Raw genomic sequence first — 17,401 nt, forward strand, 5'->3', positions numbered from 1 at the left:
CTATGCGAAAGTAGTGATTCACATTGGATTTGAATAGCTGAAGAATAAATCCATTTGGAAGTTCATTTCACATCGAAGCCGTTCTCCAAATGAAAGAGTTCTTAAACAGTGAAGTTCGAGGTGTACTGAGTTGAACTTCGAAACGATGAGCAGTCACAGTCCGTCGCGTATTTCTGATATGTATGATAGGCTGCCTTTCATGCTTCGGGATTTGGCAATCCTTGTGTTACTATCTGGCAACTTACAGCTCTATCGTAAAGTTGGACATTTTTGAGCTTATACGTACTCAGATCTTTTTGACATACGCGCGCTATTTGTGTTGTTTACAGTAACTTAAAAGATTCATCTCGGCCCAAAAACGGAATTAAACATTTTCGTGCGACTATTTTTCACAACTTTCGACATGGAATAAGTCAGCAACAGTGCATGGATGAACTTAATTCAATTTTTAGCGATGAAGCTCCATCAAGGGCAAGTGGTCATCGATGGTAGGGTGAATTTAATCGTGGTAGAGGTTCACTCCAAGACGAATTTCGTGAAGGTCATCCAAAATTAGTTGTTGTTCCGAAAACCATTGATGCTGTGCGCGAACTGATAATGCAAGATCGTCATGTGACCTATCGTGAGATTGAGACAACCTTAGGCATTAGTGAGACCAGCATAAATTCAATAATGCATAAACATTTGACTGTCAAAAAAATTTATTCGCGTTGGATCCCACACAATTTGTCAATCGCTCAAAAAAAGGCTCGTGTCGATTTGTCGAATGAAATGGTCAAAAAATACGATCGCGGTGCTTCGAAACACGTCTATGACATCGTGACAGGTGATGAATCGTGGATTTACGCGTATGAGCCCGAAAGTAAACAGCAGTCGACTGTATGGGTGTTTCACGATGAGCCAAATCCAACAAAAGTTGTTCGTGGACGAAGCACTGTTTTTTTAAGAAAAACTGGACATGTCGCAACCGTACCACTAGAACAACGCAGAACAGTCAATTCTGAGTGGTACACAAGCATTTGTTTGCCAGTTATCTTCCAAGAAATCAGAAAAACCAATCGCCGAAGACGGATCACTCTTCACCACGACAATGCGAGCTCTCACACATCTGCTCAAACAACTGCATTTTTGAGCACCCAAAACATCGATTTGATGAGTCATCCGCCGTATAGTCCTGACTTGGCACCGAATAACTTCTTTTTATTCCCGCACGTAAAAAATAATCTGAGAGGTCAACGTTTATCGACACCTGAAGCAGCGGTTGCTGCATTCAAAATGCATGTTTTGGAGATACCTCAATCAGAGTGGCAAAAGTGCTTCAACAATTGGTTCAAACGCATGCAAAAGTATATAGATCTCCATGCGGAATATTTTGAAAAACAATAAAGTGATCTTCGATGATTAATATTTGTTTTTGTTTTTGCAATTCCAACGACATGATTGTGTCAAGACATATTGGTGTCCATTTTAACCCATAAACATACTTATCGAAGCAGAAAGAGGAAATATCTGATCTGACATTATTATATTCGGTTCGGAGACATCTATTTTCTTGGAGAAAACCGATGTCTGGGATTTTATGGCCTTGAATTGAACCTGGTTACTCTCACCCCAATTCGAAATCACTTCTAGATTATCAATAAGATACGCAACCTCCTGCTGCCGATGAAGTTGTGCAAACACAACCAATGTTCTGGAATCCAAATGGAATGACGAGACAAGTGTGCTGTCGTCAGCAAAGCTATATATTGGATTCTTTGTTTTTCAATGAGTCGTTGATATACAATAGAAAGAGGGTTAGAGACAATATGGATCCCTTGGGAATTGGTATTTGGAATTGGTCAGTGAAACGCAGAATACGTATTATTCATCCAAATCCATTGTATTACCTTCAAAGTGACTCCTTCCGAAATAATACACTTCCGGCAACAAACAACCCAATTAATTATCAACCTCTGACTAACCTGACTAACCTCTGTGAGGTATGTTGCATAAATGTCTTGTCAGATAATTCAATATCCAGCGTGGTATAACCCGGGAAATCGTTTTATTTTACGTATTTATCTCTCCTCGATACAGTCTTCAGACACGTTTTGATTTCAATTATAAGTAAGCTGTTGTCTGGGTCACAGTATAGCTTTAGCATTCTACTGTGGCTGTAAAAATGTCATCTAATCTAGAAATTTCACTACCTTTAAATAATCTATCGAAAACACTTTCCCAAAACTAGAACAAAAAGTATGGTATCTCGACGCGTGTTTCGCTAACCAAGTTAGCGTCCTCAGGAGATCATTATCATAATGATCTCCTGAGGACGTTAACTTGGTTACCGAAACGCGCGTCGATACACCGTATTTTGGTTCTGGTGTTGTGAAAGTGATTCATTTTACGCCAGAGGTTCCAATACGAAATATCAAACTACCTATACCATTGTCATTCACTCTTGTAAATTTCGTCATTAGGAATTTCACCAAGTTTTTCACCTCTTCCTGTTTGTGAGTCACTTTTCCGTGATAAAGAATGATGATGCATGCAGAAAATTCACGTTCTGACTTCTCACAATATGTGACCAAATAACTAATTATAGTGTCCACACTATTGCTAAGAAAACCACATTTGTTGACCCTTTGAATCATTATGGATGTTCTAATTTCATAGCAAATATTGTCGATGATGTCATTACATTATACGAAGTGATGTAACTGATATATTGTTTGGTTTTATTACCCTTCACTCTATTCTAACAATGAACATAAAACTTATTTTATCTCATATTCACCCTTGACACGACATTTTATGAGTGGAAAAATGCATTCGCAACTAGCTAGCGTTGGTGGTTTCGTTACACCTACACAAAGATTTCGTGAATGCTGCAAAATCTGTGGCTATTCAAATAAATAATAAAGTGACAACTTAATACATAGGCGTTTCAGAAGTTTTGTCCATTTTAAGGAGACTATTTTGAACCGTAATGTCTCAGTGGATACTTATTCAATCTAATCGAAATTGGCGCCATTGAAAATATTTTTTTTTTAATTATCATTATAAAATTCTTGTACATTATAGTATGGTCTGTCACTTAAAAAAATTTTCACAGCTTTCCTGAAACATTGTAAAGATTTTATTTCTGTTATATTCTTTAGCAAATGGTTAAACATTTTGCGACCATTATAGATAATGGAATCTCTTACGAGTGATATACTAGGTATTGGCAACTTGATGTTGTTGGATTGCCTTGTCACACAATGGGTTGGTGAAGATTGAAATGTGTTCGAATATTTTTTAATTAAACAAACTGTTTCCATTATTTCAGCCTATGAAAGAAATGACGTTATCTTCATTTAAAAATGAAATAAAAAAATATTTAATGCTGAATGCTTTTTATAGTATAGATGAGTTTATAAATAGAAATAAATGACCTGTCATAGGGAAAATAGGAGGAAGGAGGAATCTAAATTATTTCCTCATTGTGTAAACTTTTTGTGTAGTGTAAGTATTTTGTTTTATCCCATATACACCTGACAAATATTTTGTTTTGTCTTATATACACCTGTTTTTTTGTGAAATTGACAAGTATAAGTTATATTATACAATCATATTTGTAAATATGTTCATGTGTGTAAATGTGATGATTCAGTTTTTATTCATTTTGTTACATGACTCTACCTTTATTTGTGACATTTGTGATATTTATTTGTGTGTGATATTTAAGTGACGTGCCAAATATACACTATTGTATCAAATATTGGTAAATAAATATTCTATTCTATAAAGATAGAAATCACTGTTAGAATTCCATGAGTGTTGAAGAGTAATCTACAAGAGTCTGTACGTTTTGATTTGCACATATATCTCATGGCTCGTGTTTGCAAAACTAAAATATTTTGAAGTAGATAACCACTACATACTCCCCAAAATGGAATTCCATATCTCAAGTGAGATTCCACCAAAGAAAAATAAACAGTCTTAGCTGCTGTTAAACCAAGTTCATTTGCGACTACTCTGACTGCATAACATCCAGAGGACATTTTGCTACACAAGGCATAAATATGTTCTTCAAATTTTAGTTTATTATCGATATCTACTCCTAAAAATTTTAGGCTACTTTTGTTCTCAATGATGTTACTCCCAATGGGTATATTGTCAAGTTCGCATCTGAAAGTAACTATATTAGTTTTCGAAATATTTAGAGAATGACGATTTGAATCACACCAATTTTTCACTGTCATCATATCGTTGGATATGATTTTAGTTAAATCGTTTGCTTTGTCCGATTGCCAAAAAATGGTAGTATCATCTGCAAATAGTGTGAATTTCCCTGAAATATTTATACTTGTCAAATCGTTGACGTAGATGAGGAACAATGTTGGCCCTAGTATTGAACCCTGAGGTACACCCTTATGTATTTTTCCAATTTCTGAGCGGTGGTTTGTTTCCACCATCTGGCTACGACCTGACAAATATGAGCTGAACCAGCTCAGTATCACTCCTCTGAAACCGTAATAAGGAAGCTTCCTCAGCAGTGATGCACACAGTCGAAAGCCTTCGAGAAATTGCAAAATATTGCAGCAGCAACCTCGCCACTATTGATTCCAGTATAAACTTTTTCCATGAGTGAGAAAATTGCATCATTAGTGCCTTTACCGCTTTGAAAGCCAAACTGTTCTTCATTGATGATTTTATGTTTTGACAGAAAAACAGTTATCCTCAGCTTGACTAGTTTTTCTATAAGTTTTCCTAATGTGGGAGTTAGGGAAATAGGCCGATAATGCGAGGGGTCGTCCTGATTTCCTCCTTTATATAGTGGTATTACCAATGATACCTTCAGAAAGTCAGAAAATTTTCCTGATTGAAATGATGCATTAATGATATTGGTCAAGAGTTGTGATGTGTTATCTGGGAGATTTTTCAAAATGTTTGCTGTAATGTCGTCGTAACCAGATGACGATTATTTTCCAATGGAAACAATCACCTGTTTCAGCTCATGAATATCACTGTCACAGAGAATGCACGTTTCAGAAATGAAGGGGTTTTTGAATTGTTCCATTGGGTCGTTCTGAGTAGTCAATCTTTCAGTCAGTTTTTCTGCAATAGAGCATTAATATTCATTAAGAACGTCTGGTGGAAGTGAAACCTCATGTACTTCATTAGATTCACCTCTTAGGTCATTAAATTCTTGCCAAGTTTCTTTCGATTTGTTATCAGCTTGTTCGAATATATTTTTATAGTAACTTTTTTTTGCTTGTCTATCAACCTGCCTATAGATGCTGCGGTATCTACTGAAATATCTTTCAAATAAGATATTACCACTGAACTTCCGAATATAGTGCAGCAATCGCATATTTTTGCCACGTAGTCTCCGTAACGTAGTTACTCCGTAACCTAGTCCGTGTCTTCCAAAATGTCTACATTGATATCGTCTACAATTACTTCGAAATCTTTTTGTTGTTGGTTTTTATGGTGGAGGAAGGAGTTTAACGAATCATTGAACTTAAACGGGCAAGTTGATGGTGATCTATGGCTTTTAGAGCATCTTGGTGACAATCCATTGAACTTGGCCTTGAGCAGTGAATTTCCTAACTCACGCATCAAAATTATAATGCGGGCTTGAACAATAGACGAAAATTAAATTAAAATCATCTCGATGACATCACGTTAGTTTTAATACACCGCTGCATAATATGGTGTACCCACTCCAAACTATGCCGTGAAATTAATACCTAAAGTTATTAGCGGTTTTCGCTCCGTATGTGTTAACAAAAGATAACCGGCTAGCTGGCTAGCAGGTCTAGTGTGTCGCGTAAAAATTCAAACAATCGACACATGACACAGTATTTTCCGCGGGACGCAAGTCTTTAGCCAAGTTGCTGAGAAAAGTTGTGAAACGTGGGTGAACCGGCTCATCTGGCGTTTGGGTCTCCGGCCTTTGATTTGTTTACATTGAATCACAAGAACTTACCCAATACTTAATTTATGCTTTATTTATTTTCACTGGAGAGTTTTGTACGTTTTATCCGATGGGATCGAGCGGGAAGCCAGTACTGAAAAAACTTCCATCTGCGGCGTATTTTGTTCGGTAGCTTTTCGCGGTTTAGTGAACAAAGTGACAGTGAATTTGTAGGGACAGTTTTTGAAAATGGTTGGAAAAGTCGATTACTCGAGTAAGTCTTTCAAAATGGAAACTTAGATTAGTGTCACGATGTGTGTCTGTCGTTAGTTATGATATGTCAGAAATTCAAAGATTATATTTTTCTTTAAATTATGTTGGCTTCTCTATAAAGAAAGAAAGTACACATGTACTACACATATATTTCATTCGTTACGAAAAATAGAAAGATTTGGCAGCAAATATTAAATTGATTTATTTGAAACAATGTACACAAATTCGAATTTCTGATCGAAATTAATTTTCTGTGTGTTTCATCACGAACAACTTTGAACTGGATACACTTCATTTTTTAATCATTTCCACCTCAATTTATTTTTATTATTCAACTATATGAAAAAACGATCTTGGCATAGTTCAAGTAAAAGATATAGCATATAGATATAGCAACAGCTCCCCTTTAATAATATAGTTAGGGAGCTAACTAAAATGAATAGATAAGTATTATCTGATCATTCCCATATTGATTTCCATTTAAGAGCCACCGGTAAACAGCTGTTTCAGCCTATTGGGCATCGTCAGTACGGGGTAGGCGGTCCTCGATTGAAGACAAAATGTGAGAAACCAGTAAAGTACTTGATAAAAATAGCTGCGTTAACGCAAGCGAAACATAAATGGAACCATCTATTGGTGTGTCAACTTGACAATTTTGTATGTCAGTGTTGGTGGTTGAATGGTTGAAATTTAATAAGTCTTCTGTTTGTATGAATAAGAAAACTGACATTGATAATCTCAGCAATATATACAGTAACTTACTGAAACTACATCAAAACCATGATAATAATGAAAATTGTATCAATCAATAACTCTTTCTTAAAGTCAAAGATTATGAAATCATCATACCCATTGAAAAATGACATTTATGTGAAGGTATGACATTTGTTAAAACCAAAAAAAATCTTATACATGTTCAACCTTCTTCGTCAGTTTATATATTCAATTGATTGTTTTAAACTCATTTTTACTTATTTATTTTTATTTTTGAAATAATTAAATGTCAGAATTTTTACTGTAAGTATGGATTGTAATGTTTTTCGATGGCAAAAAAACCAACAACTCATTAAATTATAGGCCCTGGAGAAGCTTCCCATTAGAAGCGAAAGCTTGGCAAAGTAGAACAGAGATTTGATTTTTGATTTTTTGACTGAGAGACCCCGTTAATCCATTTTGCTGTATATATATATATATATATATATATATATATATATATATATATATATATATATATATATACATATATATATGCCTTGTTTCAATTTCCCTCAAATCAACACGATGGGATTGAAAACACAAAAATTGGCGGGAAGTCTCAGTATGGTGTGTCCATACTTGTTATCCATTAACAAACTTTATATTTCATCTTTCCTCGAATTTTTATTCGGTGCTTTGAAGAGCTGTCGCGAATGATACAAAACGTTATCAAGAACTATTACACTATTTGGATCCAAATTTGGGATCAATGTGATTTCAAACCATTTCTCAAAAATATTAGCTTCTATTTTCTTATGATAGTCAACAGTGCAGTCCTCAAGTTTTTTTTCCACATTATTTCAAAGAATTCGGAATCCATCATTTACTTCCTCCGCAATGCACAACGATTAGTCGCGATCCTTTGTTTGCAGGCATGTTAGGCGTACACATTCTCGAACCATCAGTCCACCCTTTCGTTACTGTGTCGTAAGTGTCATACCAAGTTTCATCCAAATAGAAAATTTGCCGTTGTTCTTGTCTATACTACTGCTTTCCATAACTGCTTGACGTTTGTTCATTTTAAATCTAAATCCTGGTTTGTTTAACCAATTTTGAAGACTTTCGTCACAGCAGCTCACGTTATGGCCAGAAGTATTCAATTCAATTTCAATTGAAGGTATCTTATTGCTTTTATAACAATCGTATATTGTTTTTGTTGGCAGCGGCTTCATTTCTCTGTATTGGTTCAGTTGGCCGTTGAGATCGCCGACAGCTTTAACTATGCACAATACCGGTTACTTCGACTATAAAAATTCTCAAATCATAATACAATTAAATACGGAAAGTTGTAAACAATTAACCTCCGTCTAAAGTTCTTTTCAAGTCAACAAACTTAAAATGATATAAATATTCCTCAACATGTATGTTTTCTAAATAATTGTGAATGGCCAGAAAAACTTGCTCAAAATACAAATTCATTATTTCCGATGGTGGTTTTTCAAAATTATTTTCCTATTCACATGATCTCATCGAAACTGGGTATTAATTTCGAATGTATTTTTTTATATTTCCATTGTTTCATGATGTCGACTTTCAATCACGTCAAACTATTACTCAAGATATGTCTTCGACACTTCATTTCATATTTTCAGAGGGTTTTTTTCGGATACAGGGATTTTTATACCTTTTCATCAAATATTTTCCCAACACCAAACCATTATTTTAACATCTCGACACGTGTTTCCATCACCAAGTGATCATCTTCTAAAGGAAGATCAAATTAATAATTCTTACAAAGTTATCCCTATTTATACCATAGATACCTTTTCTAGGTACCTGCGTCTTAATCAATTTCACATTATTGCCTTAAATTAATTTTACAATGTATCTGTATGTAATAGTCAGGTAAATCTAATGAGTAAAATATTATTTAAACCAGCCATATAGTACAACAACTGGCATCTAGATGCCTATGAGAGTGTAGAAATAAGTAAACATAATCATATGCACTGATGCATATTTTCAATTTGATTCTATCTACTAATGTGTTTCCTTCTGATTTGATTTGACTACCGTTTAGTGAGAACATCTCATTTGAGAGATGAATTTAGGATACTTTCTTTGCAAAATAGGCGCAAAATATGTGTATTATCATTTCTTCACCGGCTTTTTAATAATAAACTTAACTCACCTCATATATTATCGTCAATTAATTTTCACGTTCCAGCCAGAAGGACGAGATCAAATACAATGTTTTATATACAAAATTTCTACTCCATAGGTGCCCCACTTACAGGTGTGTTGCGTTTCGCAAATGAACTTAATGTAATAATTGATATAGATTGGACAGATTCTCTAACAAATTCAAGGAAAAAAATTATTATACAGCTAGTGGCAATGTCTTTGTGGGATCATCACACTTATGAATCGACCCCGTCAGTAACTGATTCATAATTTTTACTTCTTTTTATTTTTAGTATATTATATTGTATCTATTATATTGTTTGTAATAAGGTCATCCTTGTAATTAGACCTATGTGGTCTGTTAGGGCGAATAAATAAATAAATAAACATTATGAATAACGATGGTGGACTAATACCTAATAGTATACTAGAAGAGTTTCACTAAATTTTGTATTGTCTATATTTTATCAATTTTAATTAATCTATTTTATATACAAATATATTTTTGACTAGACCGACAAGTTACATATTCTGCAGTTTTCACCACACAATGTGTATTCTTTTGTGATGAATAACATTTTCTGATTCTGTCCACTTTGAAGAGGATGAAATAAAAATTGACGAATGAATAAATAAATAGTTTTTAAGAAAAATGAAAATTCACCACAGCGGTCAAATAATTCAGAAGTTCATCGACATTGCATGTACTTTATACTCTACAAAATTGATGATAACTCTTCATTTTCATTCTACGCACGAAACAGCCATTACAAACTAGTATTGTCTCGGAATTCATGACAAAGATTACAAAAAAGTGTAACCGCATTTCAAGGTTGCTTCGCTTGAACTCTGCGAAGACACATTAAGTACTTACGTCCCGGTGTCGTATTTTGAGAACACTCTTCATTGTTTATTTTCATCATCTCGTATTTATTCACACGAGCTTTATTTCAATATCAGAGAAAATCTTTGTGCGTTTTAGTATTAAACGAGTGCAATCAGAAATATAAAGTGTTCTAAATTTAAGCTTCGTTTAAACAAACGATGGATTAAGTACATAAACGGAGTAGAGTAATTATTTATTGGTTAGGTCGTTGCCTTTCCTATAACCGAGTAATATAGATAGAAAATTGTTGTGTCAGATCGTCCAGTTATTCATAATTTGTTATACGTGATGGACCGTTTACAAAACGCAACACGTGGTCTTACTGACTAATTTCTACCTAATAAGTGCTTTATAGAATGAAAAAAAGAGAATTGAAACTTTCTGTTTTTTATCACTTTTATCTGTAACAAACGTTACTGCATTTCAGCTTGAAGACCACTATAGTAAATTCCGACCTGGGTAAAAAACATACCTATTCATTTTCGGTACAGCTCTCTTCTGTAAAATAAATACCCTTTGTGCCTCACGTGATAGGCCCCAAGCTACTATACTATATAAGATTGTTGAGTGTAATTGGGCATGATAGTACATGAGTACCACCGACTTATCTATAATTTTACTGAGTTGATAGATACAGTAACACATAGGCGTTATTTTTTTACATATTTCATTAATATGTTGATTCCATTTACAATCTTCAGTGAGAGTAAGTCCTAGAAATTTTATTGAATTCACCTGTTTCATTAAACCGTGCTGTGATTTTAACAGTAAACTGTGATCATGACCATTTGGGGCATAACTAAATCTTAGGAAGGATGATTTTTTATCATTGCAGATTAATTTATTACTAGAAAACCAGTCCTGGGCTTTTAAAATTTCCCTGTGAGCCAAGTCTACTGCGGATGTTACATTCTTACCACTAACCAGTAGTGTTGTGTCATCCGCATACATTACAAAATTTCCTTCAAAGTCATTGACATAAATTATATAAAGTAGAGGTCCCAAAATAGAGCCTTGTGGTACTCCAATAGTATACTTTAAACGTTTAGATTGATACTGATCTATTTCAACGTATTGTGTTCTATTTTGGAGATAACTTTCAAACCATCTACGTGAGTTTCCCCTAAAACCATACTTTTTCAATTTGTCTAGTAGAATTCTGTGGTCTACAAGATCAAATGCCTTACTTAGATCTAAGAAAATACCCAGAGTTCGATTACCCATATCTAGACTATTACATAGCTCTTTTAGTAGTTTTATTATAGCTTGTGTTGTTGAACGTCCCTTTCTAAAACCAAATTGATTTTCATTGAATAGCTTATGAAGATCAAAGAATGAAACGACTGAATTTGACACCCATTTTTCATAAACCTTTGCAAAAGCACTGGGGACAGTAATGGGCCTGTAAATTTCAACTTGAGTTTTATTTCCATTTTTATGTATAGGTTTAATTTTTCCAATTTTTAAGCTATCTGGGTGAATACCTTCTTCCAACGAGCAGTTGATGGCAAAAGTTAGTGGGCCTGCAATAAATGACGAACACTTTTTTAAAAGATTAGGACTTATTTCATCATTACCAGTAGATTGAGAGGATTTTAGGTTTTTGATGATATCATTTATTTCTGGTTCTGTTGTTGGTTTAAATGAAAAAGTATAAGGATTGAAGTATCTAAGTGTGGGTTCTTCTGATGATTCTTCAACATTGCTGGCCAGTAGTGTGGGTATGGTATTAAAATATTCAACAAAGTGATTTGCTACATTCTGGGGTGCCTGTACAATATTGTTATCAATATTTAAGTGAATTGGTTCCAACCTCCTTTTTGATTTTTTGCCTGAGAATCAGATAAATTTCTTGGACCTGGCCATTACACACAATCAGAATAAATTCGAGTTCAATGTTTTCAGAAAACCTAGCTATACAGACATCACCATCCCAAGCGATTCATTCCATCCAAACAGTCATAAATAAGCAGCCTAAAATTCAATGTTGCGCACATAGCATTCTCACTGCCTTTGTCTGCAGACAATCAAGCTAGGGAAATTGATATAATTACACAGATAGGTAATAATAATGGCTTCAACACACTATCCAGAAGTTAGTTAGGAAACAAAGCCGTAAATTCACTTAAAGATTATTACGAGTTTCTTTAGAAAAAACAATGTGGAAGTGACATTCAGACCACATGCCAGGTTAACTGATTTCCTTTTCAATTCCAAAGATAAGGTGGACAAGTTGGAGAAATCTGGAGTTAAGTGTCCGGAGTGTAATAGTGTTTATGAGGGACAATGTGGTCGAAATTTGCAAAAACGGTATGCTGAACATAAAAGGTGATTCGACGTTCTCAAAACTTGGCATGCAACCATAAGTTCCTGAATCTACACGACAGGGAAATTTTCCACAATGCAGTCCTTGGAAATTCACAAGCAAAAACATTGGGGCAGCTACCCGTTAGGTGGCATTAGGCGTAATTAAATATTTGGAATTTCCGCGTTGGTTCGAGAAAGTTCTGGTTCTAGCTTGTGTATTCCGATCACCTCGAGATGGCAGTAATAATTGCATATAAAAAGGCTAGCGGCGCGAGTTAGTCTGCGTAGGAAAGGCGAATGAAGCGAAACTGTCTATTGTGAAATAAAGTAACATCCGTTAATAAAAGTATTTTGATTTAACTTATTGTTTTCATGTGTGACTTGTTAGTATGGGAAAGAAGGCTAGTTAATTGGTCCATTGTTCCCAATCCATTTTCTTGAGAATATTGCATCTAAATGTTTCCCTACTATTGCTGCATTATGGGGAGGAGCGCCGTCCTGTTGAAAATATTGTATTTCATGTGGCAATTTATCTAAGTAGCCATCGAATTCAATGAATATAAAATGAAGATACATTTCACTATTCAAATGATCATCGTGAAAGAAAGGGCCGTAAAAGTTATGCGCCGTTTGCGAAAATCAATACGAAGAAAATGTCCGGTGTTGTGGAAAAACAATACGTTGGGTTTTGCGCCACTAGTTATTGTCTTTTCGTAATTTTTTGGTCAAAAACAAGACCGGATTCATATCCCAGCCACCGTATTCACCAGATTTGGCCTCCTGTGACTTTTTCTCCTTTCTGAAATTGAAGAGACCCATGAAAGGACAGCGGTTTAGACGATTGAGGATGTGAAAACTGAATCGCTGAGGAAATACCAAAAAGTGAGTATCAGGATTGGAAAAAATGCTATGTTTGAATGGACAACATAGAAATTGATAAATTAATGAATATTTTTTGAGAAAAATGAAAATTCGCCGTATTTTTTGAACAAAGACTATTTTTGAAACGAAATTAAAAAATGTACATTTCATTTGAGACTATGAAAAATGTCTTGTTTTTCTCGTGACCGAAATACTTGTATACAGTATCAGTATAAATTTTAAGGAATATACCAGGTGTTCCGGAAGACCTACTTGCATTTTAATTATTGTTCCCCAGCCTTTTTTGATGTGTGTATTTGATCTTCAGCTGTTCAAAACATTCGCATACTTATTTTCACCTTGTTCCATTAAAAAAAATGTGCTCGTTCACAGGAACTGCACCATTTGAATAGATAATGCACGAGTATTGTAAATTAAATCATGACGAGACCGCTCAAAACTAACATTTGAAGAGTTCCTTAAAGGTGATGAAATTTATTCCAGTCTGTCAACCATAAAAAGCGACACAGTGCATACACAATAGATATCATAAAGTATTTAAATTAGATTTCCCACTATAAAACGCGTCATGAATGAAAGATGAATGACTAATCAGCTTATAACTGTTATCGTTTTTTTTATTTTAACGACAACAAAATGCAAATCGAGTGAGGTAACTCGATTCAATTGGCCTTTATTCATATGATTATGTCATTCGATCTGTTTATTTGCCTACGCTTGTGGCGCAATACTTCAGAATTTGTCATATTGAAAATTCCGAGTTAAAACACTGCCAAGCCAGAATTTGGAAATCAAACTATGCGGAACCCAATCGAACAAGTGAAAAAAATCAAATACTTGGGTATTATAATTGACCATGGACTAACGTTTAAAGAACATGCAAACTATATATTAGAAACTATTTCTTTTAAAGTAAACTTTTTATTAAAATGTTCAAGACACCTTAATGCATGGACAAAAACGGTGATATACAATAGTATTATACTTCCCCATTTGAACTATTGCTCCACTATTTTATACCTACTGAACCAAAACCAAATTAACAGGTTCCATAAACTACAAAACCGATCGATGCATATCCGTTTGTCATGTAGCAGACGCACTCCCTTAAAAACCATGTTGGACAGTTTAGGATGGTTAGCAATTAAAGATTATCTGTTATACCAGACACTTATTTTCAGTTTCAAAATCAAAACAGGACGGGCACCTAAATACTTAATTGATAAAAGAAGTTACATTTTTGAACTGCACCAATAACCAATCAGATCACTTACCTCTAAACTCTATCCAAATCTAAGATAGAGTAAAACAATACAAAACCGTAGCGTGATGTTCACTTGATCGCCCATTGTCAGATGGAAAGGGCAGCGTTCATTGGTGAATCCGCCTTCTTGGTACGAGTTCGGTACCAGCACAGGGTTGTAATGAGTCGTTTGCGTGCTTGTGTGGCGTGCGTTATATATATTGTTTAAAATTGTTTTCCAAGATGTCCAATACAGACACTGCTGATGACTCTGTGAGCTATCCTCTGAGTCCAGCCAGGAATAGATCCAAAAAAAGACATTTGAGTGTTGAGATGAAAGAAGTGATTTTAAATGTGTTCAAAAAAGAGATGGAAGAAATTGATACATCGACTGTCGACGAAGTCGTATCGAAAGTTTCCGATAAAACTGGAGTGTGTTGCGCTTCGATTTACAATGTTTTACGGGAATATAAACAAAATCATACATTTTCCAAACCGAATACAAATCAGAATCGTCAAACCATTATAAAATCAATAGATGATGCTGATAAACATGCAATCAGGAGGAAAGTGCATGAGTACTTTTTCAGAAATGAAATACCCACGATAGACAAAGTACTCACAGAAATAAATGAAGATGTTTTATTGCCAAGTTTTAAGCGATCAACATTCCATAAAGTATTGAAACATTTGAATTTTGTATGGAAAAAACGAGGGCGCAATAGTTTATTATTGGATAGAGAGGAAATTGTGTTATGGAGGAGAGAGTATTTGACCAAAATTAAATATTATAGGGAACAACAGAGAACAATTTATTATATGGATGAAACCTGGGTTAATGCTGGTCATACTACCCCTAAAGTATGGGTCGATGAAACTGTGACCTCATCTAGGAGGGCCTTTCTAGATGAACCATCCACCGGATTAACAGATCCTTCAGGTAAACTTATATTTATATTAAGACCTACCTCAATCTCAATATATAAAAAGTAACCCGAGTATTTGTTTTATTTACCTACATACCTCTTCATAATTTCAGGTAAAGGAAAACGGCTTATTATTTGTCACATCGGCAATGAAAATGGGTTTGTTGCTGAAGGGCTGTGGTGTTTCGAGTCGAAGAAAACTGGAGATTATCACGAAGAAATGAACGGTGAATCTTTCGAACAGTGGTTTTCCAAAGTTTTACCCCATCTGGAGGATAATGCTGTGATTTGCAACGGTTAGAGAAGATTCCGACAATGTCTTCAAAGAAGGTTGAAATCCAAAATTGGCTGCGATCAAAGAATATTAGCTTTGAAGACTCAATGCTAAGAGTACAGCTACTAAAAATTGTCAAGAAGCGCAAGCTTGAATACCAAAAATATATAGTCGATGAGATGGCAGCAGGCCAAAACAAATTTTTCCTTCGCCTGCCTCCATACCACTGCGAGCTCAATCCCATCGAATTAATATGGGCGGATGTGAAGAATTTTGTAGCTCAGCATAACACCACGTTCAAATTTGCAGATCTCAAAGTACTTTTTGATGAGGCTTTGAAAAGAGTCACAGCGGAGAAATGGGAGAAGTGTGTTAGGCATGTGATATCGGAAGTCGAGACAAAGATGTGGAAGCTTGATAACATAATAGAGGTACAAATCGAGCCACTGATAATTCAGATTGGTGAGGACGACACTACTGATGAAGAGACAAATTCATCCAGATGAATAATTTTGATAAATATTTCTTTTGATTTTACATAAAATAAAAATCATCAATAAAGAAATAACTACGTCTCTTTTCATATAATGCTTGAGTGCGCTGTGAAAAATCCAATGAAAATCTTTTATATTACACATATTATCTGCATTTTCCTGTTAAACTGCAAAACTTGTGCATTTCACAAGGGAAAACGTTTTCCTAAGTATGATATAGCATTTGCGATCAACAAGATGTTGCTTCTGAATACGACCTTGGCCAATTCTTGGGATTTTCAATATCACGTGCGTGGGGCATGTCAATGTTTAAATCCACTCTATCTTGGATTTGAATTTGCTTTAGTAAGGACAAAGACTTCTCAAAATTCTGTCTTTGTTAAAGAACTCAAAGCTTTCAATGATTTAACCCCAGAATTAAAGGATATAGATTCTATAGACCTTTTCAAAAAATTATTAAAAAAATATACGATGGAAAAACGTAATCAGACTTGACGTTTATTTTTTAAACACACAGTATCTATATTTGTTGTGAGACGTAAACTTCTAGTTTAGAAACTTTTTATATATTTTTTATTTTTTCTATATGACGACATTAATTTTATTTTTTATATTTTTTATGTATTCGCAAGATTTTATGCTAATATATTTGAGACCAGATGTAAATTAGTAATTCACAATTTTCTCTGTATGTTTGTGTATATATGGTGTATATGTATGTGAATATATATATATATATAAATATATATATATATATATATATATATATATATATATATATATATATATATATTACAATGTAGGTTTTCACGGATGGTAGAATATGATGTGTTGTTTTTCCGGGTGTTCATCCGTTGTGTATTATTCGATAGTCGACGTTTCGCCATCATCTCAGATGGCATTATCAAGACGAGTTACTGCTTCGCTTCGAGAGGTATATATATATATATATATATATATATATATATATATATATATATATATATATATATATATATATATATATATATATATATATATATATATATATATATATATATATATATTTTATTGATTTCTTTTAAAATTGTTACTCACTGATTATTTGGGCTTCCAATTGATCCGCATCCTCCGTATTCTCCAGATCTATCCCCAGCTACTTTTTTCTGTTCTCAGACCTCGCTGGAAAGAAATTAAGCGTCGATTTTGTTGTAATCGTCGAAACTGAGGCCTATTTTGAGGCTGAAAACAAATCGTATTATATAAATGGTATAGAAGTAGCGTGCGATCGCTATAATCATTGTATAGCGCTCGAAGGTAACTATATTGAATTATATGAAATCAAATTTTATACAAAAAAATTTATGGTA

The 17,401-nt window shown here is 34.2% G+C and overlaps 2 protein-coding genes across 7 annotated transcripts in view; one reads left to right on the forward strand and one right to left on the reverse strand.

Annotated features, from left to right (window-relative positions):
• Window positions 1-17,401, forward strand: part of LOC111505359 (aminopeptidase N) — a 120,951-nt gene that overhangs the window by 28,663 nt on the left and 74,887 nt on the right. The window contains exon 1 of one of the 3 annotated variants that reach the window (XM_074183115.1): window positions 5,727-6,161. The exons of 1 other annotated variant lie outside the window; for it this stretch is intronic. In XM_074183115.1, the coding sequence (XP_074039216.1) occupies window positions 6,137-6,161 (25 nt within the window). In that variant the 5' untranslated portion in view covers window positions 5,727-6,136. Of the gene's footprint in view, window positions 1-5,726; window positions 6,162-17,401 lie in introns of those variants that run through there. One more of the 3 variants, XM_074183113.1, reaches the window with a different exon arrangement.
• LOC111505360 (uncharacterized) overlaps window positions 1-17,401 on the reverse strand; it is a 48,830-nt gene that overhangs the window by 24,919 nt on the left and 6,510 nt on the right. For all 4 annotated transcript variants that reach the window (XR_012467397.1, XR_012467398.1, XR_012467396.1 and 1 more), the window contains one exon: window positions 17,130-17,273. The gene's annotated coding sequence lies outside the window, so the exon portion shown is untranslated. The remainder of the gene's footprint in view (window positions 1-17,129; window positions 17,274-17,401) is intronic.

Source organism: Leptinotarsa decemlineata, unplaced genomic scaffold, assembly GCF_025532065.1.
Source record: "Leptinotarsa decemlineata unplaced genomic scaffold, Ldec_3_MD MMD2_tig00026330_RagTag_RagTag, whole genome shotgun sequence".
NCBI lineage: Eukaryota > Metazoa > Arthropoda > Insecta > Coleoptera > Chrysomelidae > Leptinotarsa > Leptinotarsa decemlineata.